Source organism: Osmerus mordax, chromosome 10 (genome assembly GCF_038355195.1).
Source record: "Osmerus mordax isolate fOsmMor3 chromosome 10, fOsmMor3.pri, whole genome shotgun sequence".
NCBI lineage: Eukaryota > Metazoa > Chordata > Actinopteri > Osmeriformes > Osmeridae > Osmerus > Osmerus mordax.
Window position 1 is genome coordinate 7192124 of NC_090059.1, and position 27530 is coordinate 7219653.

At 45.7% G+C, this 27530-nt stretch overlaps 3 protein-coding genes across 5 annotated transcripts in view; 2 read left to right on the top strand and 1 right to left on the bottom strand.

Annotated features, from left to right (window-relative positions):
* The first annotated feature begins 16381 nt into the window (after positions 1-16381).
* LOC136950711 (glucagon-like peptide 2 receptor) lies at positions 16382-21686 on the top strand. Its single transcript, XM_067245154.1, has 12 exons — positions 16382-16475; positions 16562-16666; positions 17426-17526; positions 17778-17884; positions 18412-18568; positions 18830-18989; positions 19191-19251; positions 19395-19461; positions 20169-20257; positions 20540-20678; positions 20917-20958; positions 21297-21686. Exons 1-12 carry the CDS (start codon positions 16382-16384, stop codon positions 21684-21686), a joined length of 1512 nt encoding a protein of 503 aa, XP_067101255.1.
* An 813-nt stretch (positions 21687-22499) lies between these two features.
* rcvrnb (recoverin b) lies at positions 22500-24250 on the bottom strand. Its single transcript, XM_067245011.1, has 5 exons — positions 24159-24250; positions 23895-24032; positions 23591-23741; positions 23069-23180; positions 22500-22618 (listed from the first exon to the last, which is right to left on the bottom strand). Exons 1-5 carry the CDS (start codon positions 24248-24250, stop codon positions 22500-22502), a joined length of 612 nt encoding a protein of 203 aa, XP_067101112.1.
* A 1345-nt stretch (positions 24251-25595) lies between these two features.
* Positions 25596-27530, top strand: part of pts (6-pyruvoyltetrahydropterin synthase) — a 228003-nt gene continuing 226068 nt past the window's right edge. For all 3 annotated transcript variants that reach the window (XR_010877469.1, XM_067244188.1, XM_067244189.1), the window contains exons 1-5: positions 25596-25735; positions 26223-26302; positions 26797-26819; positions 27069-27125; positions 27239-27309. Coding sequence is in view for 2 of the 3 variants with exons in the window: in XM_067244188.1 (XP_067100289.1) it covers positions 25644-25735; positions 26223-26302; positions 26797-26819; positions 27069-27125; positions 27239-27309 (323 nt within the window). In the remaining variant the exon portion in view is untranslated. The remainder of the gene's footprint in view (positions 25736-26222; positions 26303-26796; positions 26820-27068; positions 27126-27238; positions 27310-27530) is intronic.

Consider the following 27530-nt stretch of genomic DNA (forward strand, 5'->3'; position numbering starts at 1 on the left):
TCCAGCCGAAGTCAGTTGGATCTCATTACGTATCGTGAGCAAGCAAAGGCAAAGGCAAACAACAAAGTGAGGAACACAAGTCAAACACCACGGTTCTTAACCAGATTGCCCAGGGCGGTTCTGAGATGAGTGGAGGCAGTTTGGACGTTAAGGAGAAACGTTGAGCACCATGACACCTGATCACAACAGGTGTTCATTGTGTCGGACTGACTGTCCTGGGTCACAGGTTGTTTTGATTTCCTGCTTGTTTTCTCGAAGAGGTAGGAGCGTTTTTGGTTCGAGCCTTGCCACTATCTAAGTGGAGACACTTACAGCTTGGCCTTTCCCTTGCTTATAATCCGTCTGGAAAGCAGAACTCGGTTGTGTCAGTGGGAGAAGTTTCCGTCGTCAGGTGGAGAGAGGAGGAGGACGGAGGAGGAGCGAGCCTGGGACTCGTCCGTTCTCCGTGAGATTCCATGAGAGAAGACGTGTCTTCAGTCACGCGGAGAGGAGCGCCGAGGGGGAGAGACGGGGTGGGAGAGACATGGAGAGGAAAACCGTGAGAGAGCGAAAGAGAGAGAGAGCGAGAGAGAGCGAGAGAGAGAGCGAGAGAGAGAGAGAGAGAGACTGAGAGTGGGAGCCGGGGAGAGTTAGCAGGAGAGGGGAATGGAAATAGACAACGAAAAAGGGAGGGAGAGAGAGAATGAAAAGAGGGAGAAAGAAAGAAAGAGAGTCTCCATCTTCCTGTTTCCAAGTGGGAGACACTTGTAGCCAAATCAGGGCAGGATGGGAGAAAAGACCCAAACATTGTCACTCCATGAGGCTTGGAGCTTGTCCCGAAGGCTGAGGGGATATTAATGATGTTTATGTTGGAGAATGCATTGCGGCCATATTTCGAGGACAAGCAGGATGTGTGTTGATTTTTATCAGTCTTTTTTTTTTTTCCCCAGGCTTCTTTGCTGACTGTTCCTGCTCCCTCGATAGCTGTGAGGTGAGCAGAGAAGCATGAAGCACAGAAGGACAGATGGACTTGGATGGAATATTATGGTACAACCTCCAGACACTCAACGTTTCAAGTCCATTGTTGAGAAACTTCCAGACTTCTGGGCTGTTGGTGGGTGGTCTCCTCTCACGTACAAGCCAGACAGGTCACAGGTGGGTTTTCGGACCCTATCGATCCACTCTACAACATCGATGTCTTGGGGTCGGAGGCTGGTGTTCCATCCCACTGAAGCAGCCTGCTGAATCTCACCCTGGGCAAACCAAAACGTCTGGTGCCGAGTGTGTACAAACCAGTCCATCACTAACACCGAACCCAGCCCCTGCATAGCTCCGACGCGTCGGAGACCCAGTGAACCTACTCTGTTTGGCATGACGGATCAGCTCTCTGGCTCCACGTGGGGAAACGTGTGTGAATGTGGGTGTGTGTGTGTGTGCTCCTCCCACTCTCCGCCTCTCCCTGTCAAAGTCTCTGCTCTTGCTCAGCACTACCTCACCCCCCAGTCCACAGAAGCCTGAGGGGTGGGGGTGGGGGGGGGGTCTGCACCATCTCTCACCCAGACCCCCCCCCCACCCCCCCGCCCGTGCCCAGACGCACGGTCACTACAGTTCACCCACGTTCCCCATGGAGATCTAACGGTTCGGGGGGGGGGGGGGGGGGGGGGGATGGGGTTCAGTGTCAGTGTGCCCTGGGCTCAGGTGGTGCTTGTGTCTCCCTGTCAGACACATGGAACATTGAGTATTTTCATTTGGCCAACGCTTTTTTTCACCAAAGCGATGTAGGCCTCGAAAAAGCGCTTGCACTGTACTGTATGTGTACACTAGCAGAGTAAAGAATCTGGCCGTGCCGTGATTTATTAACCATGAACGCAAGGCCCGAATGGTTTTCTTCACTCTGATGCACCGTAAACGCAGACGTGGTAATCAGTTAACTGTGATTCTTTGTCATTGACTTCTTTACACTTTAATATACATTTGAACATCTCTCTCGTGCCGTGCGGCTCGGATTTAACGATTCAAAGCGTTCTGTTCAGGATCACAGTCAAGTCAAATCAAGTCAAATCAAACTTTATTTGTACTGTCCTTTTCACAAGCAGTGTCATGAGTGGTTTCACAGGAACTCACAGATTCCTGTATGAGTGTCCACCAGATCAGCCTTCAGACTAAACCATCGCCATATACAGTGTCCCTGCATCCTCTGCTCCCCGTCTCGAGTCCGATAGGGTCATGTTCCTTAGCTCAACGACCAAACAAAAACAGATAAACAGTCAGCTAGGCAACTGACGAACCAGATCCAGCCTTTCTTAAAAAGAATCTCTTTTTGGATCGGGAGCCAGGAGAGTCCAGCGGTCCTGGTGTGTGTACACAAAGCTGTCAGAGAAACAGATTAACGATTGAGAGATTAATTATTTGATGGTTATCAGTGGGCCCCCTGCTAAACAGTTTGGGTCTGAATGCGTGAAAGCAGGCAAACAGTGAGCTGAAAACTATCCATCTGAGAAAGACGTAACCTGGGGAAAATGGAAGGAGAGAAAGATAGAAAGAGGGAGGGAGGGAGTGTGTGTGTGTGTGTGTGTGGAAAGAGATAGATTAAACTGCATGCTGAATGAAGATTGGTTGCATACACTAAATCGTTATATCATGGCAGATCAGAATCTTTACAAAGTATAGGGATTTATGAATGCATTCATATTACAATTATATATATATATATATATACAATTAGGTCCATAAGTATTTGGACATTGACACAATTTTCATCATTTTGGCTCTGTATACCACCACAATGGATTTGAAATGAAACAATCAAGATATGCTTTAAGTGCAGACTTTCAGCTTTAATTTCAGGGTATTTGGTGGCCAAGCAGCGAAGCTGCGAGGCACCTATATAATTGGTAGTATTATTAGGGGCCAAGCAGCGAAGCTGCGAGGCACCTATTGTAATTGGTAGTATTATTATTATTCTTAGGACTGGGTGTCTATGGCAGGCCCTAGAAGCGCTTAGTCGAAAGTTGTGAAATTTGGCACACTCATTAGGGACAGTCCCCTGGTCCAATTCACAAGGTTTCATCAGCATTTCATACTCTCAGAGCATTTCCCTGCAGTGAGAATAGCTCACTGGAATAAGACGGGTTCCTCTGAAGTGCAAGGTCATAGGTTCGAACCCAGCCACAGTCATCAAGCATGTCATGATACTGGTTTATCTGTTTAGTGAAGCCAGGTATGCCACAGTAGCTGTCCAACAGTATAATGGTAATAATTATCATTCTCAGGGGATCTATACTCAAGAAGAGTCAGATTTATTGTGCTTTGTAGATATGTGTCCTCTAACCTCTAGGGGGGCGATCCCATGTCTGACACATGTTAACTTGTGATACCAGCCGAATTGATGCCGCCATTTTGAATGAATTAATAAAACGTTTTTGTCCTACTCCTCCTACAAAATATATCAAATATTCACCAAATTTGGGACAGATTATCTTCAGACCACAATCACCTTGACATGTCAAAATAGGACTGAATTACAGCTGTTTAAACTTGGGCCAAATCGGACAACCGCTTGCCACAGGAAAAACTGCTTATATTTTTACCCAGTAACTGAACTGTGATTTGCAGCACTGAGAATTGCTCACTATGATAAGTTGGTGTCCTGGCAACAGCAACGTCAGAGTTTCGAATCCAGCCAAAGCCAACAAGCTTGTCATGTCTCTGATTCTCTGTTTAGCGACACTGTAAGCCACTGCAAAGGAAGCCAGGTACACCGCAGTCGCTAGCTACCTGTAGTCAAGCTACAAGCTACAGTATATGCAATCCTCACACAAACTATCAAAATGATTTTAGATTTCGAAACCGTTTGTCCAGTACAGCCAATCGAAATCGGCAGCAGAGCCGCCAAACAGAAAGTTGTGTCGTATCTCAGCAAATCTTTGATGGATTCACGCCAAACTTGCTGCGTGTACTCGGAACACTCTTCTGAGGATGTCAAAAGTTTCTTCTGGGTCATCTGACCTGCTTGGCCACCCCATTGCTGCTTGCAGCTATATTTACATCCAAATCAGGCGAACGGTGTAGGAATGACAATACATTTTATATGTGGCCCCCTCCTTTTTAAGGGACCAAAAGTAATTGGACAATTGGCTGCTCAGCTGTTCCATGGCCAGGTGTATGTTATTCCCTCATAAAGGGAGTTCGTTATTTCATTGACAAGGAGCAGATAAAAGGTCTAGAGTTCATTTCAAGTATGGTATTTGTGTTTGGAATCTGTTGCTGTCAACTCTCAATATGAAGTCCAAAGAGCTGTCACCATCAGTGAAGCAAGCCATCGTTAGGCTGAAAAATCAAAACAAACCTATCAGAGAGATAGCAAAAACATTAGGTGTGGCCAAATCAACTGTTTGGTACATTCTTAAAAAGAAATAACGCACTGGTGAGCTCAGCAACACCAAAAGACCCGGAAGACCACGGAAAACAACTGTGGTGGATGACAGAAGAATTCTTTCCCTGGTGAAGAAAAACCCCTTCACAACAGTTGGCCAGATCAAGAACACTCTCCAGGAGGTAGGTGTATCTGTGTCAAAGTCAACAATTAAGAGAAGACTTCACCAGAGTAAATACAGAGGGTTCACCACAAGATGTAAACCATTGGTGAGTCTCAAAAACAGGAAGACCAGATTAGAGTTTGCCAAAAAACATCTAAAAGAGCCTGTACAGTTCTGGAACAACATCCTATGGACAGATGAGACCAAGATCAACTTGTACCAGAATGATGGGAAGAGAAGAGTATGGAGAAGGGAAGGAACTGCTCATGATCAAAAGCATACGACCTCATCAGTGAAGCATGGTGGAGGTAGTGTTATGGCGTGGGCATGTATGGCTGCCAATGGAACTGGTTCCCTTGTATTTATCGATGATGTGACTGCTGACAAAAGCAGTAGGATGAATTCTGAAGTGTTTCGGGCAATATTATCTGCTCAGATTCAGCCAAATGCTTCAGAACTCATAGGACGGCGCTTCACAGTGCAGATGGACAATGACCCGAAGCATACTGCGAAAGCAACCAAAGAGTTTTTTAAGGCAAAGAAGTGGAATGTTCTGCAATGGCCAAGTCAATCACCTGACCTAAATCCAATTGAGCATGCATTTCACTTGCTAAAGACAAAACTGAAGGGAAAATGCCCCAAGAACAAGCAGGAACTGAAGACAGTTGCAGTAGAGGCCTGGCAGAGCATCACCAGGGACGAAACCCAGCGTCTGGTGATGTCTATGGGTTCCAGACTTCAGGCTGTCATTGACTGCAAAGGATTTGCAACCAAGTATTAAAAGTGACAATTAGATTTATGATTATGTTAGTTTGTCCAATTATTTTTGGTCCCTTAAAAAAGGGACATTTTTGCAGGTTACTTTTTTTTTCTACTACCATGCATGAGTATCCTGTCAACAACGTGAACACAAGCAACAACAAATCAACATGGTTGGTTTCGTTATGTTCTCCTGGTATTCATAAACAGTTTAATAGTATTTGTAAACACTATTAAGTCAGAGTAAATTAAAGTCAAGCATATCAGTTTTTTGGGGTTGAGTTGAGACAAGTTCTGCTGTATTTTACATCTCTTGCTTTGAATCCTAAAGTCCATGATCCGCCATTAATGCTGACACCAACTGATTGACCAGCTGGGTGCTTTCTACTATGCACAATTATGGTGTCGATTTGGATGAAAGCGTCCGGTAAAGGAATAACGTATGTCCACCCTTCCTGACAAGTGATTGGGACCATGTGGGGACGTGTAGCTGCTGGGCTACGTGGGTTCAGGTTGTGGGTTCACTGTGTTTCTGAGGGGGAAAGTGTGAGGGAAAGTTTCAATCTTAAAGATCAGTATGGACTGTTCTCCACTTTCATCGTTCAGGAACCAGGAACGAATACCTTTCTCCAACTCCCTGCAACCTTCTCACATAACTCAACACCAAATACCACCGCCAGCTCCTCAAATCGAAATAAATAAACGACAGCTGAATGTTCTTACTCGGATCGTTCCTCGAAAATGCAGGCCTGTAGGCGCCCAATGTTAACCCCCCCCCCCCCCCCCCCTCTAGATTTCATGAATGGCCTCAAGAGTTCCTGAAGGGACAGTTTTATGGAGTTGTTATTGTGCTCCCGTCAAGACAAATTGACATTGTTAAGCCGGCTTGTCTCAGCCTAGACCTGCTGGGGAGACTCAACTGGTTGAACTGAACAGGTAAGAGGAGGCGAAAGGAGAGGCGTGGCCAGGAGCAGGAGGAAGGAGAGGAGGAGGAAGGAGAGGAGTAGGTGGACGGAGAAGAGGAGGAATCGGAGGAGGAAAAGAAAGGAGAGGAGGAGGGAGACAAGGAGCGGGGAGGAGAGAGGGACAAGAAAAAGGAGAGGAGTGGAAAGGAGAGGAAGAATCGGAAGGATCTGGGGACCAGGAAGCCGAGGAGCGTCAGTATACAGCAGCCGTTCAGCCCCTCCCCCCCGGAGCCAGGCCCAGCTGGCCCCCGGGGCAGCGCGGGGACATTGCGGTGGCATTAGGAGGATTACAGAGGTGATTCTCGTGTCACAGTCCCATTACCAGGCTGATTGTCCCTGCTCACCTGCCCCCCCCCACCCCCCCCCCCCCCCCCCCCCGCCCCGCCCGCCCTGGCTGTGCCAGCAGGGCCGTAACACCCCCTCCACCTGTACTGCCTGGCTTTAGTTAGTTCCGTATGTGTGTGTTTGTGAGTGAACATGTGCTTGTGTATGTGTGCATATGTGTGCGGTGTGAGGAGAGAGGATTGCAGTGTTTGTACAACCTCCTAACCTTCAAGGTCACTGTACAACTGCAACGCTTCACCAGTGGAAGGACAAGTTGTGTTTGCGCTGTGTTTCAGTATGTGTGTGTGTGTGTGTTCTGCAGGTGATGTCAGCTCAGAATGACTCACATTGGAATGATTATTGGCTACTGGCAAGCCTACTGGTATGGCTGGTATTAGTCTGACTGCAGTACAAGAGTGAGAATGTTTTGAGTGTTATGTTCCCATACAGTAATTGCATTAGTACTAGTGTGAGTATTATAGTATTAGGGTAAGTATTGTAGTTGCTGGACCTGATGTTAGTTTCCTCCAGGAAAACAATGACTCTTATTGAGGGATTATATTATTGTTGCTTGCTTTCCTACAGGTACACTCTTGCACTGAAGGTTCATGTTGCTTTATTGTAACTTGTTTAACTACATGCTCTTATGTTTCTTCCCATTGGCACTTATTTGCTTTTCACAATGTATGCTTCATGTTTTGGCTACCCACAATGTTTTGGGGCTATCTCGTCGTTTATGATCATTGACCTATGCACTTTTTGTAAAGCTCTCTCTTGGAAGTCACTTTGGATAAAAATGTCTGCTAAATGAATACATGTAAATGTAGTACTGTGGTGAGTATTGCAGTGTTAGGTTGAGTACTGTTGTACTACTGGGAGTATTGTAGTATCAGGGCGAGTATTGTAGTACTGTGGTGAGTGTTGCAGTGTTAGGTTGAGTACTGTTGTACTACTGGGAGTACTGTAGTATCAGGGTGAGTATTGTAGTACTGTGGTTAGTGTTGTAAGACTGCTGAGTACTGCAGTACTATAGGGAGTATTGTAGTACTGTGTGTATTGCAGTATTAGGTAAGTACTTTTTGTATAAGGGTGACTACTGTGGTACTATGGTGAGTATTATAGTATTAGCGGGAGAATTGTTAGTCCCGAGGGCGATGGCGACTGGTGCCGCTCTGACGTCGTTAGCGACAGTGGCATGCCGCTCGGCGTGGGGCGTCGCCGGGGGCAGCGGTGTTGACAGAGACCGCTCACTGGACATGATGTTCTCAGATCCCCAGGCCGCAGGCACGCTCACGCCCCTGTTGGCTTTTCCTGCCGAGAGCCACTACGACCCTCCATCCCACACACACACACACACACACACCCACACACAGACCCCCCCTTCCCCCCGCCCCCACACGCAAACCCTAACCCTCCCAACACGGAACACTCGTCTCTAGCCCGTGAAGAATGTAAACACCGTACGCCGAGGACACACACACACCCGCATGGACGTGAACGGATGGACCGAGGCACACACACACACACACAAACATTCATAAACAAGTCAGTCATGTACCCAGTGTGTATTCTGCTGGTTCTGAAGAGCCTGCAGGATGTTCACAAACCCGCAGACACCCCCGCCCCCACCCCGTCTACCGAGAAAAGCATGCTGGGTAATTTAACCCCCCCTGTGTCTCTCTCTCACGCCACTCCATCCTCCTCCATGATGACGAAAAAAACCTGTTTTTATGTTTTGACCCGAGAAGTGATGAGAGAAGTTTCAGGAAGGAGTGGACCCTGAAGGCAGCAGAGAACCATCCAGCTTGGGCTGAGCCTTCCCTCGCAACCTGTTTAACTTCTCACAGAGCACCTTTCCTGTCCGCTAAACACTTTGTAACCCAGTTACAGCTGCTGGCAAACATCCCTTCGAGCCCTCCACTCCAGTCTGCGCCCCCCCCCCCCCCCCCATCTCCATTTCTACCCCCGACCCCCATCTCCTGGTAACTACCTCCATCATCGTTTCCAACACCCACCCCCATTTATACACCTCCCCCCCACACACACACCTTCTGGCGGTGTGTTTACCTGTGGGTTGTAACTGGGCCGACTCTCTCTGACCCCTTGGAGGGAAGAGATGCTCAGACGTGTAAACATGTCCCAACCTAGCTGTGAACTAACGCTGCGGATTTATGTCTTATTTACGTTGGCCTTGAGAGCTGGGAGGGGGGGGGGTCCAAAATCTCGGTTGGAATGTACCTCAAATGTTGCGCCTGTAAAGCAAATGTTGGTAAAGAATTATATACTATGTTCCGCCAAACGACTAAACACTTTGTCAGCTCGGTGTCAGGAAGGATCTGTTTGTCCATCTTTTCACACAACGTTTATCAGCCCGCCAAGGGCATTAATGTATAACATCTGTTACATGCATGACCTCTGGTAAACATTCTCCTGGCCAGCATCCATCACAGGCAGGAGCAGGGCCAGATAGAGAGGCCTGTGTTTCCATGTTTGCCCACTGCCAAAGTACCATGGTTCTTTCACATGCACAACGTGTGCTAGCGGCCATCTTGGAGATTAGGACATTTTTCGGTAGCTATGGTCGATTCGAAGCAGTGTTCCCACACTGAGACCCCCCCCCTGTCCTACTCCTCTGGGACAAGCAGCAGGATAATTATACCCTTGACTCATATTGGAACCCAGCGGCTGAGAACAGGGTCAGAAATCACAGCTTTAATTGACTTGCTGGATACAAGCCTGGCTTACAATAACCAGAGATCAATAGTTACTCTCATTGTCTGCAATTAAAATCCTTGTGGCTTAATTGAATAACTATCTGAATAGTAACGCAATGCCAGAACTAGTTATGCTACACATTAAAGATCTATTCTGATGGTAAAGAGTCATGCTATAATGTATCTATGAATGGATTCGAAAGTTGACTAAATATACTTCCAGCTTACGATGACTGGAGATACAGAGAATTTACAGTGTCTGTTGTCTGTAAAATATATACCCTCACCCTGTAAAAGTCAAAGATCATGGGAAGGCTCTTGAAATCAAGACTTGTTTTACGAGCAACCTCAGACTAACCTCCGATGCAAATAAAGTCTCTATCCTTATCCTGTTAGATCTCAGTGCATCATTTGATACCATTGATCACAACATCCTAATCAATAGACTGGACAAGCTTATTGGGTTCACGGATAGTGTATTCAACTGGATGAAATCATATATCAGAGCAAGGAAGTTTTATGTTAGTTTCGGAGACCATATGTCTAAGTAACATGAGAACTGCTACGGGGTTGCTCAAGGAAGCTCCTTAAATCCATTACTGTTTTCTCTTTATATGTTATCACTCGGCGACATAATCAGAGAATATAATATAGATTTCCATAGCTATGCGGATGACACACAATTGTGTATATCCACTGAACCCAACGATGCAACAGCTATAAATCCCATTACCAACTGCTTGTCGGCAATAAACAAATGGATGAATTATAATTTTCTTAAATTAAATGAGGACAAAACTGAAGTCCTACTCTGTGGCCTCAAATCAAAAGAGAGATGCTAACTAAGAATCTAGGAGGTTTGACCCCCTGTCTTAAACCTGAGGTGACGAGTCTCTGTGTAATCCTGGACTCAGATTTGAATTTCAACTCTCACATTAATAAAGTGACCAAAACAGCTTTCTTTCACCTCAGGAATATAGCTAAGGTACGACCGTTCATAAACCAAAATGATGCAGAGAAGCTAATTCATGCTTTTATATCCAGCCGACTGAACTACTGTAACACACTTTTCACTGGTCTTCCCAAGAAAGCCACTGAAAGACTACAGCTCATTATTAACCTAATTATTAACATTATTAGCTAGATTATTAACCCCAACTAAAAGGAGAGAACACATTAGTCCTGTCCAACTACTTTACACTGGCTCCTTGTTACCTTCAGAATTGACTTTAAGGTCCTTCTCCTCACATGCAAAGCTCTAAATGGACAAGGACCTAGCTACATTGCTAACTCTCTTACTAACTACACACCAGCTAGAACACACTGTGATCATCAGATGCAGGCCTATGAGAGGTCACCAGAAGCAGTCAGAAGAAGATTGGTGATGCAGCCTTTGTCAATTACGCCCCCAAACTATGGAACACATTACCCATAAATATTAGGGAAGCAAACACGCTAGACATTTTTCATCTTAAAACCTATCTTTTTACCAAAGCATTTAACTCATTTTTATCTCAGAAGGGGAGTCAGGTGGCTGAGCGGTTAGGAAATTTGGCTAGTAATCAGAAGGTTGCTGGTTTGATTCCAGGCTGTACAAAATGACGTTGTGTCCTTGGGCAAGGCACTTCACCCTACTTGCCTTGGGGAGAATGTCCCTGTACTTACTGTAAGTCGTTCTGGATAGGAGCGTCTGCTAAATGTAAATGTGTCACTTTTATTAGTTGTATTATTGTTTTTATAGATTTTTTGGATTCCCGCAAAGACTGCGGCTTGTGTTTTGTAGAGTTACATTTTATTTATATTGGGAAACCCCAAAGACTGTGGCTCGAGATGCCGCAAAGACTGCGGCTTGTGTTCAGAAGGGTTTTATGACTTTTATTACTTATATTATAATTTTTATAGATTTTATGTAAAATGAGCTGCAATTCTTGTATGAAATGTGCTACATAAATAAAGTCTTATTATTATTATATTATTATTTACAAAGTGGGCATGGACAGCTTAGCTCCTTTGTCTCTTGAACGCTCACAAGCTGGTGAAGACAATGGAAGCCAACCACAAGAGTTTCAAAAGTCTGAAAGAAATCATTTCACAGCGCTTATTAAAACAGAGGGGATGGGAGAGGTACCTACCTGATTTACGTATTGATTTAAGATTTAGTAGCTGCATCTGACAACATGATTATTGCTGTACAGATAAAAACCCAAATGCCATATGGGAGAAAAATGGGCTATGATGCTCGTAATTTTTTATGTGTGAAAGGAAACAGGCTTTTCGGACTAAGTGTGTGTACATTGCCTGAGTGCTATTCCGTTAGAACTTTGAAAGAACTTGTGCATAAAGGTTCACATCTACTGAAGGGTTGAAATGGACGTTCTGACCACTGACCTCCATTACTTTCTCAAAGTAAACAGAACTATACAGAAGGGCAGAGTTACAGAAAGATAAGTAGCCTTTCCTGTTCTTGAGCAGGACAGATCTGGGCTGATTTTACAATAATTGAAACTGTTATTTTAAGACAGAGAGAAGAAAGAACAAATTTGAGACTTTCTTTCTTTCTTTCTTTCGCTCTTTGTCTCTCTTTCTCTATCTTACTGTCTTTCCATTCTCTCTCTTTCTCATTCTGTCTCTTTCTATTTCCATTTCTCTCCCTTTCTTGCTCAGTACAGTAATACTAACCCTAACCCTAACCCCCCCCCCCCCAGGCCAGGTCTCCATGTAACTGCTTCTAACCGTCGACATTCTCCCAGACCTAGATAGGATCCTTCTTCCGTAACCACATTGCCGTCGAAACCCTCCTCTATTGTTTCATTACTTGTGATTATAACACAGACGTATGGTTCTGTTCACAGCGGGTGTACAGTCATGCTGGTGGAGCCGGACGCAGGGTAAACTCACTTACGTGGATGTTTCGTATATCACGGTTACAAATCATCCATTTGCCTGGGTCACGGTGGCGCCCTTAATAACCGTCTCATCTCATCCAGCGTTCCAAACGGATGACCTGTCAGGCTATGCTGGGTCCGGCCGGTTGATCACTCGGTATTATTGAGTATTATGAACGCAATTAATCCAGTTGATGCATCGCTAATGTTGCCTCCACTTCGTATAAACGAATCCGATTGCTGTTTAAGGTACTGCTTGTGCTTATTGGCACCTCCGAGTTTGTCATTCGTCATGGGAATGATGAGAGGTCTACACAATGGTGTGGGTTTCCTCGGGCAGGCACTCGGAGGAGGCCTCCACCTCGGCCTTCATTTCATCTGTAGCCTTCAGCGTTTTGGATTTGTTCCGGATTTCTTCAGCGTTTTGGATTTGAAATGTCTTCTGACATCGACAAACATCCGATTTATGCTTGCTACTGCATTGTCATTGCTGAATGAGTCATGGTGTGTCATTTGACTGTGTGCCTCTATGAAGGCATGAATGCTGTTTTGGTGTGATATTATGCCAGCATGGACAGCCAATGATACTGAAAAGGTCTGTTCTGCTTGTTTCAATATTGATAGATTGCCCTTTTGAAACGTGTCTTCCTGTTAATGCTGCATGATATTTACATTTAGTCATTTAGCAGACGCTCTTATCCAGAGAGACTTGCAGTAAGTACAGGGACATTCCCCAGAGGCAAGTAGGGTGAAGTGCCTTGCCCAAGGACACAACGTCAGTTCGCATGACCGGGAATCGAACTGGCAACCTTCGGATTACTAGCCCGATTCCCTCACCGCTCAGCCACCTGACTCCCCTAAGATTCGAAGTTAATTCGCTTGTTGTGGCTCCTTGACTCTGACCAAATGTTCGAACCATACACTTCTGTGCGTTGATCTTCTGCTGTACTTCCCACATGCACTCTCTGTACGTTGCTTAGGATAGAACAGCACCTCTTAAATGATTACAATGTCCAACACATGTAAATGTGATTTTTCTCAGCGTCGTTCAACCGCTGCAGCGCTAACAGAATGTAAATATGAAACAGCAACAACGTGTGGCAGGGCGAGCAATGTAGTCTCCTGCCCTGGTCTGTGTTTGGTTACAGAGACAAGCCTGTGTTTGTGGATCCATTAGACCACACAGAGTCTCCATTAGTGTCAAATAGTCGAGGTGAAGTCCTCTTACTGGGGGAGAAAACCTAGCACATAAAGCTGCCTCCCATTCTCTTCTCTTTGTGAGGGGGGGGGGGGGGGGGGGGGCCAACACACACTTTTCGGTTCAGGTTCTGTGTGTGTGTTTTGTGTGTCCTCCTCACAAGTGTGTGTGCAGTTGGTTTTGCTGGCTTCCGGGCATGCATATGTGAATGCGTGTCTCTACTTGTGTGTGCATGCATGGATGTGTGGATGCATTCTTGCGTGCATGTGTGTCAAGTGTGTGTGTATGTGTACATGTGCAACACCCTTCTCTCCCATGTGTTCTCTTCCTGGACAACCAAGTTACTCCAGTACTGCAGCGTCTCCCAGGGCTGATCTTGATTGGTTGGGGAGGAGCGGCCTGATCTTGATTGGTTGGGGGAGGCGTCGAGTGGCAGCTGAGCATCCCCAGACGCTCTCAGTCTCCGACGGGTCAACAGAGAGGAGAGAAGACAACCAGGCCCCACCCCTCTCAGCAGCCCTCTGGACAGCGCCCCAGCCAAGGACAACCAAACCAAACACACTCCACCACTGACAGGCGTGACCAGAATAACTTTTGAAAGAAACAACTAAGGACAACTTCTGAAGGAAATCTATAAGAAGAAATACATGCTTCTATCAGAGGATTGAGGGAGCAGCTGGAGAGGTTTAACTTAATATATGAAAGCACGGTCAAAGAGAATCAGAGGAGAGATTTACCTGGAACATCCCACCTTTGAGAGTAACTCACGGATAGAAGACTGAAAAAACATCAAAAGTAGCAAATCCCATTGCAAGAACAGCTCTGGATAGCTGTGTCTTTGGGAGCCAGTTAGCTCTATTCTGCTCCATCCCAATCCAGCTACCCGGCGTGCAACAGCTAACCGAGGGAGTACGGCATTTCGTGAGATCCCGTTGACCTCCTGTTCGAAGGGAACGGACTCTGCCGCTGGTTTGAGAGGCGTAGGGAGTTCCATGCGTTGCTTTTGTGAGTGGACGACGGCTGACGAATCAAGGATGAGCGCCATGGAAGCAGGGGCAGGAGGGTTCCGGAAAGTGGCATGAGCTGGCAAACCTGGCAACCCACCTCTATGATTGATTGTGTGTAAACAAAGTGCCATGTCATCCTCATCACCTGCCTGGCGTAGAGGGAACTGGGCAGCGGGCACAACCACACTGTTATCACCACTCATGCTGTTTCTCTGCAGTGTGCAGGTAGGACGGGCAACTGCCACACACACACACAGACACACATGTACAACAATTATTGTAATACGTAACAACATGATCAAGTTGGTAAAGTTGTCTATATTAAATTGTTGACAACTGCCAATATTAAAGTTATTGTGAAGCATAATGAATACAGGTTTTCTTTGTAGACCATTAGTTCTCAATTCATTGCTTCAAAACTCTTGGCAGTGACATAAAACACGCACATTCCGGCAATTTCCTAATAATTCTGCTAAACACAGAGATAAAAGTGCAGATGAAGTGTACTAAAGTTGAATTCCGTGGATTGTTTATGAGGTCAGATGCCGCTGGACAGCTGCAACGACTTAATGATGCTTAGATTCAGACGGCACACAGACACGAAACCCTAAATCTCTGTCATGTGTACGTGTCTGGTATTTCCATATCTATGGTATTTCCAGACCAGCAGACAGGCAGGCAGGCAGGCAGGCAGACAGACTGATAGACAGGCAGGCAGGCAGGTAGACAGATAGACAGACTGATAGACAGGCAGGCAGGTAGAGAGATAGACAGACAGAAATCAGTTTGTAAAAAGCTGTTATTTGAAAGAAAATTAATCTCATCATCTCATTCCTCACGGAATCTCTGGTAAATATTATACCTCAGGAACTTTTGGGGTGTAAATGTTTGTCTGTAAAACAAGGCTAACAGTTTTATAATAGGTACCGTGAATGACTCAGCTTGTCTACCACCCCCACGTGGTCAACTGGAAGAATTACAACCCCGACTCTCCAGCTGAATTAGGGGGAGTCAGGTGGCTGAGCGGTTAGGGAGTCAGGTTAGTAATCTGAAGGTTACCGGTTCGATTCCTGGCTGTGAGAAATGACGTTGTGTCCTTGGGCAAGGCACTTCACCCTACTTGCCTCGGGGGGAATGTCCCTGTACTTACTGTAAGTCGCTCTGGATAAGAGCGTCTGCTAAATGACTAAATGTAATGTAAATGTAATTAAATAATAGGATAGGTATTGTCATCCCATTGGTTGCTGTTAACTAATGAAGTGTCTGTGCCCAGGATGCAGCCGGTTAATAACATGTTAGTTGATTCGGTGGCACAGACAAACACACGCACAAAGGTTTCTGGAATTATAGATAGAAGTAGGCCTACAGTGCCATGGATTGTGGATCTACGAGGCTACTACACTGTGGCTGTTTGCTAGTTCGATAGAATGTTTGCATTATCTTGTACATTTTCCATTTCAAATCGATTAGCCTGATTTGCTCAATAGCCTGATCAGTTTCTCACTCAATACAAAAGGCCTACTCGAGGAATGGCAGAGACAACGTTCCTTTTGGCAACATTGCCGGCGAGTTGGACGGTTATGAAGATGTAATTGACCTGCTGTAGGCCACTGTAGAGCTACAGAGAGAGGTGAAAGCGACCCTTAATACAGCAAAATGAACCCATTAATATTCGCAGTCACCTCTTTAAACTTTCCATCGAGGTTCCAAGCGAACAGATTTAGCCAAGAAATGTAAAATCTGCAGTTTGTCAACCCACGGACTCCCCCTCATGGCCAGTGGCCTGCCTCGTTCAATAGCGCCGCCTAAACATCAAATACACTTCCATTGATTTGTTGCATTTAAAGACTTTGCACGCTCACTCTGCACATCCTTGGGTCCGGAGAGCCACACACCTTCCATATTCCATATGCCCAGTTTGTGAGATAATCAATCCACAGAGACTCATGGCATGATGATAGAGGGATATTGATATATTCTGTGCTGTTCGTCTGTTGAATACGTGACAGGTCATGGGTTCCGTACTGGAGAACGTGATAACTAAACGGACTGAGTACCAGGAAAACTGCACCAGAACGTTGGAGGCCAGCACCCCCACAAAAACGGGTATGATTCCTGTCCGCTTTGGGGCGTTTCAACTCACCAACCAACCGGGCATGTGACCTTTAACCCCACCCCACCTTGCCTTGCAGGAATCTTCTGTAACGGGACCTTTGACAGGTTTGTGTGCTGGCCTCATTCCTCTCCAGGGAACGTGTCAGTCCTGTGTCCCTCATACCTGCCATGGATCCAGGAAGGTAAACAAACACTTGCGTTTCTCGTATCTCTTCATCTCTAACCTGACCTGGAGTCAGGTGGCTGAGTGGTTAGGGAATCGGGCTAGTAATCAGAAGGTTGCCGGTTTGATTCTTGGCTGTGAAAAATGACGTTGTGTCCTTGGGCAAGGCACTTCACCCTACTTGCCTCGGGGGAAATGTCCCTGTACTCACTGTAAGTCGCTCTGGATAAGAGCGTCTGCTAAATGACTAAATGTAATTAAGGCCAGTTCCCACTGACCAAATAGACAACAACAATCAACAGTTGTTCGGTTGTGTTGGTTTTGGAGTGATATGCTCGTGGTATCTGTTGGGGCTGTGAAAAAAACAGTTATCTTTCCAAAGATCCTACACCCAACAGCCAACACTAGAATGTTTGGTGTTGGTGTTTGTTGGGGCAATGTGAACAGGGGAGCATTCCAGAAAGCAGGTTATGCGACGTCACCGGGCAAGTTAACTCTCCAACTGGCACACAATGTTCCAGCAACTTAATGGCAACGTGGCTACAACAATGGATGTCTGCTGGGGAGTCAAATAACCAACTTTCTGGAATCCACCCCAGGCCTCACGAACCACGGCTACAGCACCGATAATCTGTCAGACCTCAATACCTCAGATCCTCTAGCAACACAGGCCATTCCTTAGCACTACAGTTGATTATCTGCTGCACTTACTACATAGACATTGGTCGCTATGGATGAAAGCCAAATGAAGACATGTTTCCCCTCCTTCCTCTCCCAGACGCCTCCAGGAACGTTTACCAGGAGTGTCTGGCCAATGGGAGCTGGCGGTCTGACCGCGATCAGAGAGAATGTCAGGAGCCACACTTTTTTAAAGAGGAGGTGAGTAGAGGGTCGCAAGAGCCCCGTGGGTGCACTCTGAAAGCTCCATGTTTCCCGCAATCCGGAGCTCGACAACTGAACGCGTTCGACACAACGCAGCGTTGTCACGGTGTATCGACTGCCCCAAGTCGTGGAATAATCCAAAAAGAAACCGTTCGTAAATGTTGTCTTGTGTTATAATTGTGTGCGTGTCTGTGTGAATGTGTGCATGCGCGTGTGTGTGTGTGCGTGTGTGTGTGTGTGTGTAACAGGAAGACGAGATGTTCCGGCAGACTGCTCTGAGGGCCATCTCCCTCGTGGGCTACTCCCTGTCCTTGTCCTCCCTCTCCCTGGCCACTCTGCTGATGGGCCTGCTCAGGTGTGCATTATCCCCGCATCGTCCCCATCCATCCCTCCGTCACGCCCTGCGGAACGCACGCCCTCTGCTGCCTCCATTCCCTCCCTCGTCCCCGAAGCATGCACTTCGTCCCTCCTTCTCTCTCGACACAACCCTTCCTCGAATTTGGCCTCATCTCTCCATCTCTCTGAATACTGCCTTCCTATCTCCTTCTCTCCTAAACACAATGTGTCGTTCCCTCTGAACCCTGCCTCAATACCTCCTCTGTAAACCGAATCCCTCCTCGTGTTTGAACGCATCCCTCCGTCTCTCCAAATACTGCCTCCATCCTTTTCTCTGATCTCCGATTCATCCTCCCCCTAACCGATGAAGAGTTTCATCCGGACGCCTGTCCCAAAACAGATCACAATTCACGGTGTCACACACCCAAGATCGTTCTAGACCCGTAATGACCCTGTTCCGGAATCACCCCGCCAGTGTTCCAGCTATCTGTCCTGTTTGCTATTGGCTTCTGAATCAGAGGCTGTGTGTGTTGGCTCCTCCCTCAGGAAGCTCCACTGTGCTAGGAATTACATCCACATGAACCTGTTCCTGTCTTTCATCCTGAGGGCCCTGGCAGTCATCACCAAGGAGATCATATTTCATTTCACCTACACCAAGCTGCCCAAAGATGACACTGGGTGGAAGGCCTACTCCAACTCCACGGTATAAATAATCCCAGTGGATGAACGATGCTACGTTTTCCAACGTTTTTTTTAAGGGATTAGTAAAAAAAAAAAAAAACACATCAAACAAAAAGGTATTGTTGTGTTATGATGTTGATGTTGTGGGAGGTATCTCTACAGTCGTTTGTGTCATTTCTCTCTTTATGCATGACTAGTAATCAATCTATCAATTATCAATCTAGTATCTGATCCACACTGCGCGTCTGTCTTGTTTTGACTGTCTACTTTGTGGCCTGCCCAGATCCAGATTTTGTGTAAGGGCTCCAAGGTGTTCATGGAGTACTTTGTGGCCTGTAGCTTCTTCTGGCTCCTGGTGGAGGCCATCTTCCTCCACACCCTCCTCTTCACGGCCGTGCTCACCAAGAGACGCCTGCTGAAGAGATACATGCTCATTGGCTGGGGTAGGGTTCCGTAATTCATTGGCCAAAGCTCATTGGCCAGGATTAACGTTACAGGCTGAACAGGTCAAAGCTCATTGACTCGGGGTAGAGATCTAGGCAGAGTGGGCAAGAAATCATTGGCTAGGATGGAATTGTAAGATGAGTAGACAATAACTAATTTGTAATTAAGGATTCTACCCTTACTGTTCTTGTTTCACTTAGGAACCCCATTCCTGTTTGTGGTGCCATGGGCGGTGGTCAAGATCCTGTATGAAAACACAGGGTGAGTGTTTCTTCAATCTCTCATTTCTTCCTGCTCACTTACTAAACATGACGAGGCCGACCGTTTGTGAGACTGAGAGACGGCAGTGTCAGCGGTCTGAGTGTTTCTGATCGTGACTGGGCTAACCTGAGTGTTTCCCCCAGGTGCTGGGTCAACACCAGCAGACTGATCTGGTGGATCATTAGAGGACCAATCACGTTGTCCGTGCTGGTGAGTCGAACTGCGGCAAACACCCGGGATTTGTGTTTGATGTTGATATGTTGATATCACATGTTGATTTCATAACTCAGTATCATATGTTGATATGCTGATATCATATGTTGATATGTTGATATAATACGTTGAAATCACGTGCTAAGACATGATGAGAACATATGATATTGATATCATATGTTAATATGTTTAGCTAACCGTGAAGCCCTGTGTGACATCAGACAAAGTCTGTTGACCCTACAGTCACAGGGCATGTGCCACAGGGGCCAATGCAGTGAACGTACCTCTGGCCTGTTGAACTTTTCCAGGCTGATCTCAGCCTGCTTCCAGGCTAATTTCAGGGTGGATTTGAAGGTGGCTCTCGTGATGCATCGTGACTCAGGGCTAGTTGGAGACAGGAGGGAAACGTGATCTTTAGGAGTCACAAGCGCATTCATCAGATAGGAAATGTCATGGTTTATTTCACAGTTCCAGTCAAAGTCCAGTCCGAATTCCCCCACAAAAAGCACATTCGGCATTATGAATCATAAGAAAACATATATGTATATGTATATGACAGTCCAATGATTAGATATGAGATATTATTATAAATGATTCGATTTTTTGTTGATTGTTTATCCGACTACGTTGTTGTTTGGTTATGTGTGGAGTATAAATGCAGATATGCAGTGCATGTCTTTCTGAACTGGGAATTTCCATTGCAGGTCATCTTCGTCATATTTATAAAAATCCTTATGCTGCTGCTGTCCAAGTTAAAAGCTGATCAGGTGAAGTTCACAGACTACAGATACAGGTAGGTTTGCTGCTCCGACTCAAACATCTCGATGGATTATCAATACAGTACAGTGATCTACATCTCCATTATTTGTAGCTCAATACAGTGTATGTGTCTGTCTCTTGCCCCTCTCCTCTCTCCCTCACCCCCTTCCATTCACCTCAACCTCGCCCCCCCCCCTCTCCCCCTGCCCCCCTGCCCCCCAATTCCACAAACCCACCCCTACTCACCCTCTCTCTCCCCTCTTTCCCCTCACCCTTTCCTTCCCCGCACGCCCCTTCCCCCCCCCCCCCCCCCCAGCCTGGCCCGCGCCACCCTGGTTCTGATCCCTCTGTTTGGGCTCCACGAGATGGTGTTCGCCATGTTCATAGACGAGTGCGTCAAGGGCGACGGACGCTACGTGCGCAACTTCTTCAACCTGACGCTCAGCTCCTTCCAGGTGGGAGAGGAGCGCATCCAGGGCGGGAAATCAGGGCAACGATACTTTGGGGTTTTCCTCCATTTTGATGTCAGCGTTATCCCAAATCATTTTCACCTTTTGTCCCCCTCGTTTTAATTTCGGGAGTTAAGTATAGTTAGATGCAAAGGTATTCATCCTCAAAGTGACTAGGGAGAACGTGAGTGTTTCCTGAACGTACATGCGTGTGTTGTGTGGTAACACTCAGGATCTCTGACAGGGATTCCTGGTAGCTGTGCTGTACTGTTTCGCCAATGGAGAGGTGAGAACACGGACAGCACATCAGCATGAACACAGTCTGATTCACGGACACAGAAGCACATTAACCACACGGTCTGTTCTGCGTTTTTACGAGGTGTGACCAGAGGTCGTGGGTTCCATTACACATGCGACAAAGAAAATGACATTTAACGGCCACCGAAAAATATACATACGGCCACACCCTCAGTTATAAAAAAGCTGTCCCACTCACATTTCAAAACAAACCTATGCCCCCTGCTATCAATACATGTATGTTCAGCCACGTTGATAAAAAACAAGCTTGTGTACATTATACAAACCAACGTGAGGTGCTTTCCGCTCTCCTCCGCATCTGTCCAGGTCCAGACTGAGCTGAGGAAGCGCTGGCAGCTCTTCCTGTTCACCAACCACTTCCGGGTCAGGAACTGCTTCCGGGGCGCTCCCCTCAAACACCTGTGGAAGTGTTCCCGAGGCCGCCGCCCACACGGCTCGGAGCAGAGCGAATCGTATGAGGAGGGCGGAGCCCCCACTCACTGCCACCTGCTACAGGTGGCCACACAGAGAGACGGAGGAGGAGGAGGAGTAGAAGGCGGGGCAGGAGAGAAAGGGGGCCAGCAGGGGAGGGGGAGAGGGAGGGGGAGGGACACCACGAGTCTGGAGTTTCTGGCCCGGAAGAGTTTGTCCAGTAGCGATGGAGAGATTACCCTGGGAGAAACCATGGAGGAGATACTGGAGGAGAGCGAGTTCTGAGGCCGGTCTTGTCACTCCATCCTTTCATCCTTCTTCCATCCGTCCCTCGATCTCTCCCCAAGTCCGCCCAGATGATCTCAGACTGCTGTGTCACCTGCAGACATGTACTGTAGTGATGGACCCTAAACCCACTTGACAGGGATTGACTTTCTATGAATAGTGATAACGTAATGTGCATTTGTATACCGTTGTGTACCAGTGAAGATCTAGAATGTTCACATTGTGTTTTTGTACCGCCCGTTCTGCACATGTATTTACCGTCAAGTGTAATGTGTACTTTGTTGTATTAGGTAGTGTTAAAACCAAGTACAAAATATTGTAAATAATAATTGCAAATGCCAGGCCTTTATACACAAAAAAAGAAATATACAAAGACGAACAGATGATTGTAAAATATGTCTTTGTTGTTCAAATGTAAATAATATGCTACATTATAGTCTCGTATTTGGAAAGAAAATGTGTGAAAGTAACAATCACGTGATGAGATGGGTATATATTATATTTGTAATTTATCGAGCAGTGATACATGTACACGTACGACTCCAGTATATAGGTTGATGTTACACCATATATAAGCTAAATTCATACTGTACAGTACATGGCAAAGCTGTCCTAATTTTACGACACACTAGGTGTGACGTAAAACTGCTTCAAAAATAAACATACATTCGTGCAAGAACTGGGTCCTCCTTCACTAAAGACACTGGATCCAAACCAGACACAAATATTCTATGAACAAAAAGACAAATATTACAGCTATTAACAATTATCCTACAATATAAATAGTATTATTCTACTAATAAAGTAGTAATGCTAGTGCTTCTTCTCCTTGAGCCTGTCCTGGACCTTCTGGGGTTCGTCAAACTGGATAAGTCTGAGGATGTTCTTGTTGGCCATCACCCCCTGGATAAACTCCCCTTCCGTTATCTTGTCTGGAGCACAGAGAAACACAACTGATTCGTTTACGGATCCAAAAAACATCACCGGGGATTTGTTCAGAGATACAACAAACGCCACGATTGATTCGTTTACGGATATGACGAACAAAGGGATTCATTTTGAGGACTGACAAACTCTACAATTAATTCATTTAAGGGTATGGCAAACTCTACAAAGGATTCATTTCGACGTGTGACAAACTGTACAACTGATTCATTTAAAGGGGTGAAAAACACCACATGGGATTCATTTAGCGATTCGACGAACACCATTGGGGATTCATTTTGAGGGTCCACATAACACGGCAAAAGAGTCATTAAGAGAAGTTACAACACTCACCACAACCCAAAAGATTCATTTAGAGATGTATCACAAACAGTCGTTAAGTGAGTGACAAATGAAGGTGAGATGCCATGAGCTCATGATGACGACCGTCAACCTACCGTTCTCTTTCTTTCCAAAGAAGTCCCAGATTTTATCTGTTCTCTTCTCCGGAGTGTTCTCATCCTCTGGGAGGTTCTTCTGATCCTCCTTGGAGATCATGTTGAAGATTGACTGCGGGGAAATCTTAAGGGATCAGTCTATTGGTTGCGCTGTACCCAAAAGCACTTCAAGAATATGGTATTTTTCTATTATTACTTGGCTGCACTAATACTCTCTACTACTGCTAAAGTGAGTCTGTTCCAAGTTTGTTTTTTGTTTTTTTTGCATGACATGTTCATGAAGTCCTGGCTCACTCCACGACAGAATTCCCAGATGACACCAAAGCCGACATCCATGACTACCATGGCGACACAACACCGCCATACTTAAGTTTGGTTGACATTTACATAAATGAATAAAACCACTGACCCGTTCCCGTAGGATAAATCAAACATCCACGCAACCTAGTTGTCCAACGCTCAACACACGACCAAACAACGCCAAACACTCACAAACAGCCACTTCCGGTAAAACAGCCTAACCTTGACGATCTCGTGGATCTCGTTCTTGGTGATGCTGCCGTTGCGGTCCACGTCGTACAGGTTGAAGGCCCACTCCAATTTCTGGATGGTCTTTCCTGACGAGGTGAGGTGCAGGGCCACAATATACTCCTTGAAGTCCAACGTGCCATCACTGTTTCACATTCAACAAGGTATATAGTCTCGTCGTCAAAAAATCTACAAGACCAGCCGTCTAGGCAGACGTGATTGACATTACGAACGAATCAAACGGAATCGATCGCGTAAACAAATCGGTTTTCGAATCAGCTACTGCCAGAAGCGGTACCTGTCTGAGTCGAAGCTTCTGAAGACATGGCAGGCGTAGGCCTTGGGGTCAGCGTCGGGGAAGAAGCTGGCGTAGATGGTCTCAAACTGCTGTCTGCTTATGCGCCCGCTCGGGCACTCCTTCAGGAAGGTCTGGTACCTGCAGGAGGAGGTGGGGAGACACCAAGACTCGATATGCGGTGGAGACCACGATATGTTGGTGTGTGTGGTGTGTGTACGCTTGTGCGGTGTGTGTGTGTGTCATGTGTGTGTTAGGTGATTGTACCATGTACACAGTTGTTCCTCGCTGTACATAGTGTTCAGCTTCAGGTCTTCCAACAAGTCCTTGGACAGAGCTCCACTCTTGCGGTTGCCCATCTCTCCACTCTCTATCCGCCGCTTTCTCTTTTTCTCTATCACTTTTTGAATCTGTGCTTCTCTCTTTTTCCCTGTCTTTCTCTATGCCTTCCTTCCTCTTTTTCTTTCCCTCCTCTCTCACCTCTCCTCTTTGTCTGTTCACCGTGACGAGAGGTTCTCAGCCGTGACCTCGCCAAGCTCCAACGGTCCGTCCTCTGAACACTCGCACCATTGAGACCAGAGGCCTCCTCTATAAATCCTAATTTGATGGCCATGGTCGAGTTAATCTGGATAAATCATTGTCCCATGGAGGGAACCCTGACCTCAGACTTGATGGCCTAAACACACACAGCTGGAGACCGAAGAAGCAGGATTATCGCAACCAGAACGCACAACCTGCTCATAAAACGGGTATGTACGTTCTTTTAATTCTAATTCTAAAAGGGCTAGACTTTACCAGGCTTACCTGGCAACAGCAGGGGAGCCTTGTGATCTTGTTGGATAGCCTGATTAAATTGGCTTTAGTTAGTTACCTAAGTGTTTTACTATTATACCCTGGGGGACTATGTCCTGTGTGAAATGTACCTCTGATGACTGGACAGAACCCAGAGCCGGCCCAAGACGTAAGCAAACTAAGCGGCTACTTAGTGCCCCCGTGGCCACCAGAGGGCCCCCAAGAGCACATGAAATGACAGCTCAATTTTAAAATTATTATATATATACAGTGTCACCGAGGGGCCCCAAATCAATTCTGCTTAAGGCCCCATAAAGGCTTGGGCCGGCCCTGACAGAACCGATAGTATTTTCGGTAATGTTGGAAATGTTACAAAAGTTACGAAGGTCTGACTGGTCATTGCATTTTATCTTCATGATCCAAATGACAAAAGTCTCTTTGATTAACTCTGGGACATATTAAAAACCTTCTAATTAAATTGCACGTGAAAGATGGCCACATTCAGTAAAAGCGGCTTCAATCAAGTATGAAGACCTTCTTTAACTAAAACCAATTTTAGATCAGTAAATAATCCAATTGTCTGTGACTCATTTTAATATAGAAAAAAAATAAGAAAGCACTAAACAGGATTACGATTGGTTAGTGTGTGACTATTAGCTCACGCGGATTTCATTTCACGTTCATTTCAGTGATCTTTGGGAGACTCAATTGCGTAGCCTACTTTGGGGAAATTATTGATTATGAATGCATTCATAATGACCTTCACACACATATGTGAACCAGTGACGCTGCCCTCTGTGCATGTCAAAGTAAACCCAACCGAGGGGCGGAGACATGATTATTCATACGTGCAGTACTTCATAACCTAGGCAGCTTGACAGCTGAGAAGATTATCAGTTATAGTCGCCTAGTGTGTGTGTATGTGTAGGCTACCAATATTGTCTAATCTACATTGCAAACATGTCCAAATCATGCACTGGAAAAGATGTGGCGGAGCGTATTGGATACATCACACGAGTACAATCTTTCAGCGCTTGCCATCGACTGCACAGGTAGCCTACGTTGTGACCGTAAAATCACCGCGGCGAGAAATGATTTTATAGTTGATGAAACGTTGACTGAATCGTAGGATTGAAAACACCGAGTTTTTAGTGGGATGCTAATGTAACACCCCAGACGTGTAAAGTCGTTTGTTGCTGTCAGGATTGTCGAGATAATGTAGTTCCGACTTCGAAGCGCATGTTGTAACACTGACATTGTATTGTAAGATGTTTTCCTAACGAGGGTCTGACAACATTATTTTCCCCGTTACTTTCTATTACAATCAGTTATTCGTGTAGTGGGCTTCGTCGTACGTCTGGTCATATAACCTGTTGCTTGATTCCGGAAACTGATGGGATTTGTAGTCCTCTTGCAATAAATAAATAATCCCGGCCTACTAACGAGTAGAGTACTTTCGTATTAAGATATTTAAACACGGTAACAACAAGTACTAAGAAGAATTTCTAAATATTGTTCTGTCCCTTGTCTCCTCCACAGTAAATGTCTGAGCGACGAGGAGAACAAGAGAGTATTTGGAAAGTGCAACAATCCCAATGGACATGGACACAATTACAAAGGTCAGTCAGAGAAAGGGTTAGTTTTCCATCTTTATTAAAAACGTCACTATTAAACACAGAGGGTGCTTGTATTGACCCGATGTTAGTTTCCTCAAGGATCACAATGACTCTTGCTTAGAGACTTGTTGCTCTTGTGGTTAGTGGTAACTGATTGAAATTTTTGTACTGGCTGTGATATATTGTTTTTATTATTGTTGCTTGCTTTTTCCACAGGTACACTTGCACTTATAGCGATCATGTTGTTTAATTGTAACTTGTTTAACTACATGCTCTTATGGTTCTTCCCTTTGGCACTTACTTTGGTTGTTCACAATGTGTGCTTCATGTTTTGGCTACTCGCAATGTTTTTGTGGCTATCTTGTTGTTATGATCAGTGACCTATGCACTTTGTAAAGCTCTCTCTTGGAAGTCGCTTTGGATAAAAGCGTCTGCTAAATGAATACATGTAAATGTATTATTTGTATTAATCTGTTTACAAACGTTTCTGTTTTTAGTGGAGGTGACTGTGCGAGGAAAAGTAAGTGTTTATTTTTTCAGTCAAGCAGGTAGTCAGTCTCTCACATGATAAAGAGACTTTCTGGCTACTGAAAACAGAGATTATTAGAACACACTCACACACACACACACACACACACACACACACACACACACACACACACACACACACACACACACACACACACACACACACACACACACACACACACACACACACACACACACACACACACACAGTTATTCACAGCCTCTCTTTGTTTGTCCACAGATCGACCGTCACACTGGCATGGTCATGAACCTCACAGATCTAAAAAAGTACATTGAGGTGAATTGTCATGCATGGACTCAATTTGAATTTATAGGCTATTCACTCATTTCATTCAATCTCGTTCCTCTCATTATGAAATAAAAGAATACATCCATTCGTTTTTCCTTAAGGAGGTAATCATGATTCCACTGGATCACAAGAACTTGGACAGGGATGTCCCATACTTTGCTGATGTAGTCAGGTGTGTATCTCTCTCTATCTGTCTCTCTCTCTGTGTCCGATATACAGGTGTATCCGATCACAGTAACAACCTCCTCACCCCAGTCCACCATCCTGCAACAAAAGCACAAGGAAAAGCAGAGGACAGCAGACAGAGGGAGGATAACCATGTTATACATGGTTATTTACCTATTATAGCCATGGAATAAATTGTAACCAAGCAAAGCTCTAGTTAAGTTATAA

Bases quoted from the DNA above. Each gene is read 5' to 3' on its own strand.
- LOC136950711 (XM_067245154.1), top strand. From the start codon at position 16,382: ATGGGTTCCGTACTGGAGAACGTGATAACTAAACGGACTGAGTACCAG. The intron at 16,667-17,425 runs GTAAACAAACAC...TTCCTCTCCCAG, and splicing joins CCTGCCATGGATCCAGGAAG to ACGCCTCCAGGAACGTTTAC. The intron at 18,990-19,190 runs GTAGGGTTCCGT...TGTTTCACTTAG, and splicing joins ATACATGCTCATTGGCTGGG to GAACCCCATTCCTGTTTGTG.
- rcvrnb (XM_067245011.1), bottom strand. From the start codon at position 24,250: ATGGGCAACCGCAAGAGTGGAGCTCTGTCCAAGGACTTGTTGGAAGAC. The intron at 23,742-23,894 runs GTACCGCTTCTG...AATGTGAAACAG, and splicing joins AGAAGCTTCGACTCAGACAG to TGATGGCACGTTGGACTTCA. The intron at 23,181-23,590 runs GTTAGGCTGTTT...ATTTCCCCGCAG, and splicing joins AGATCCACGAGATCGTCAAG to TCAATCTTCAACATGATCTC.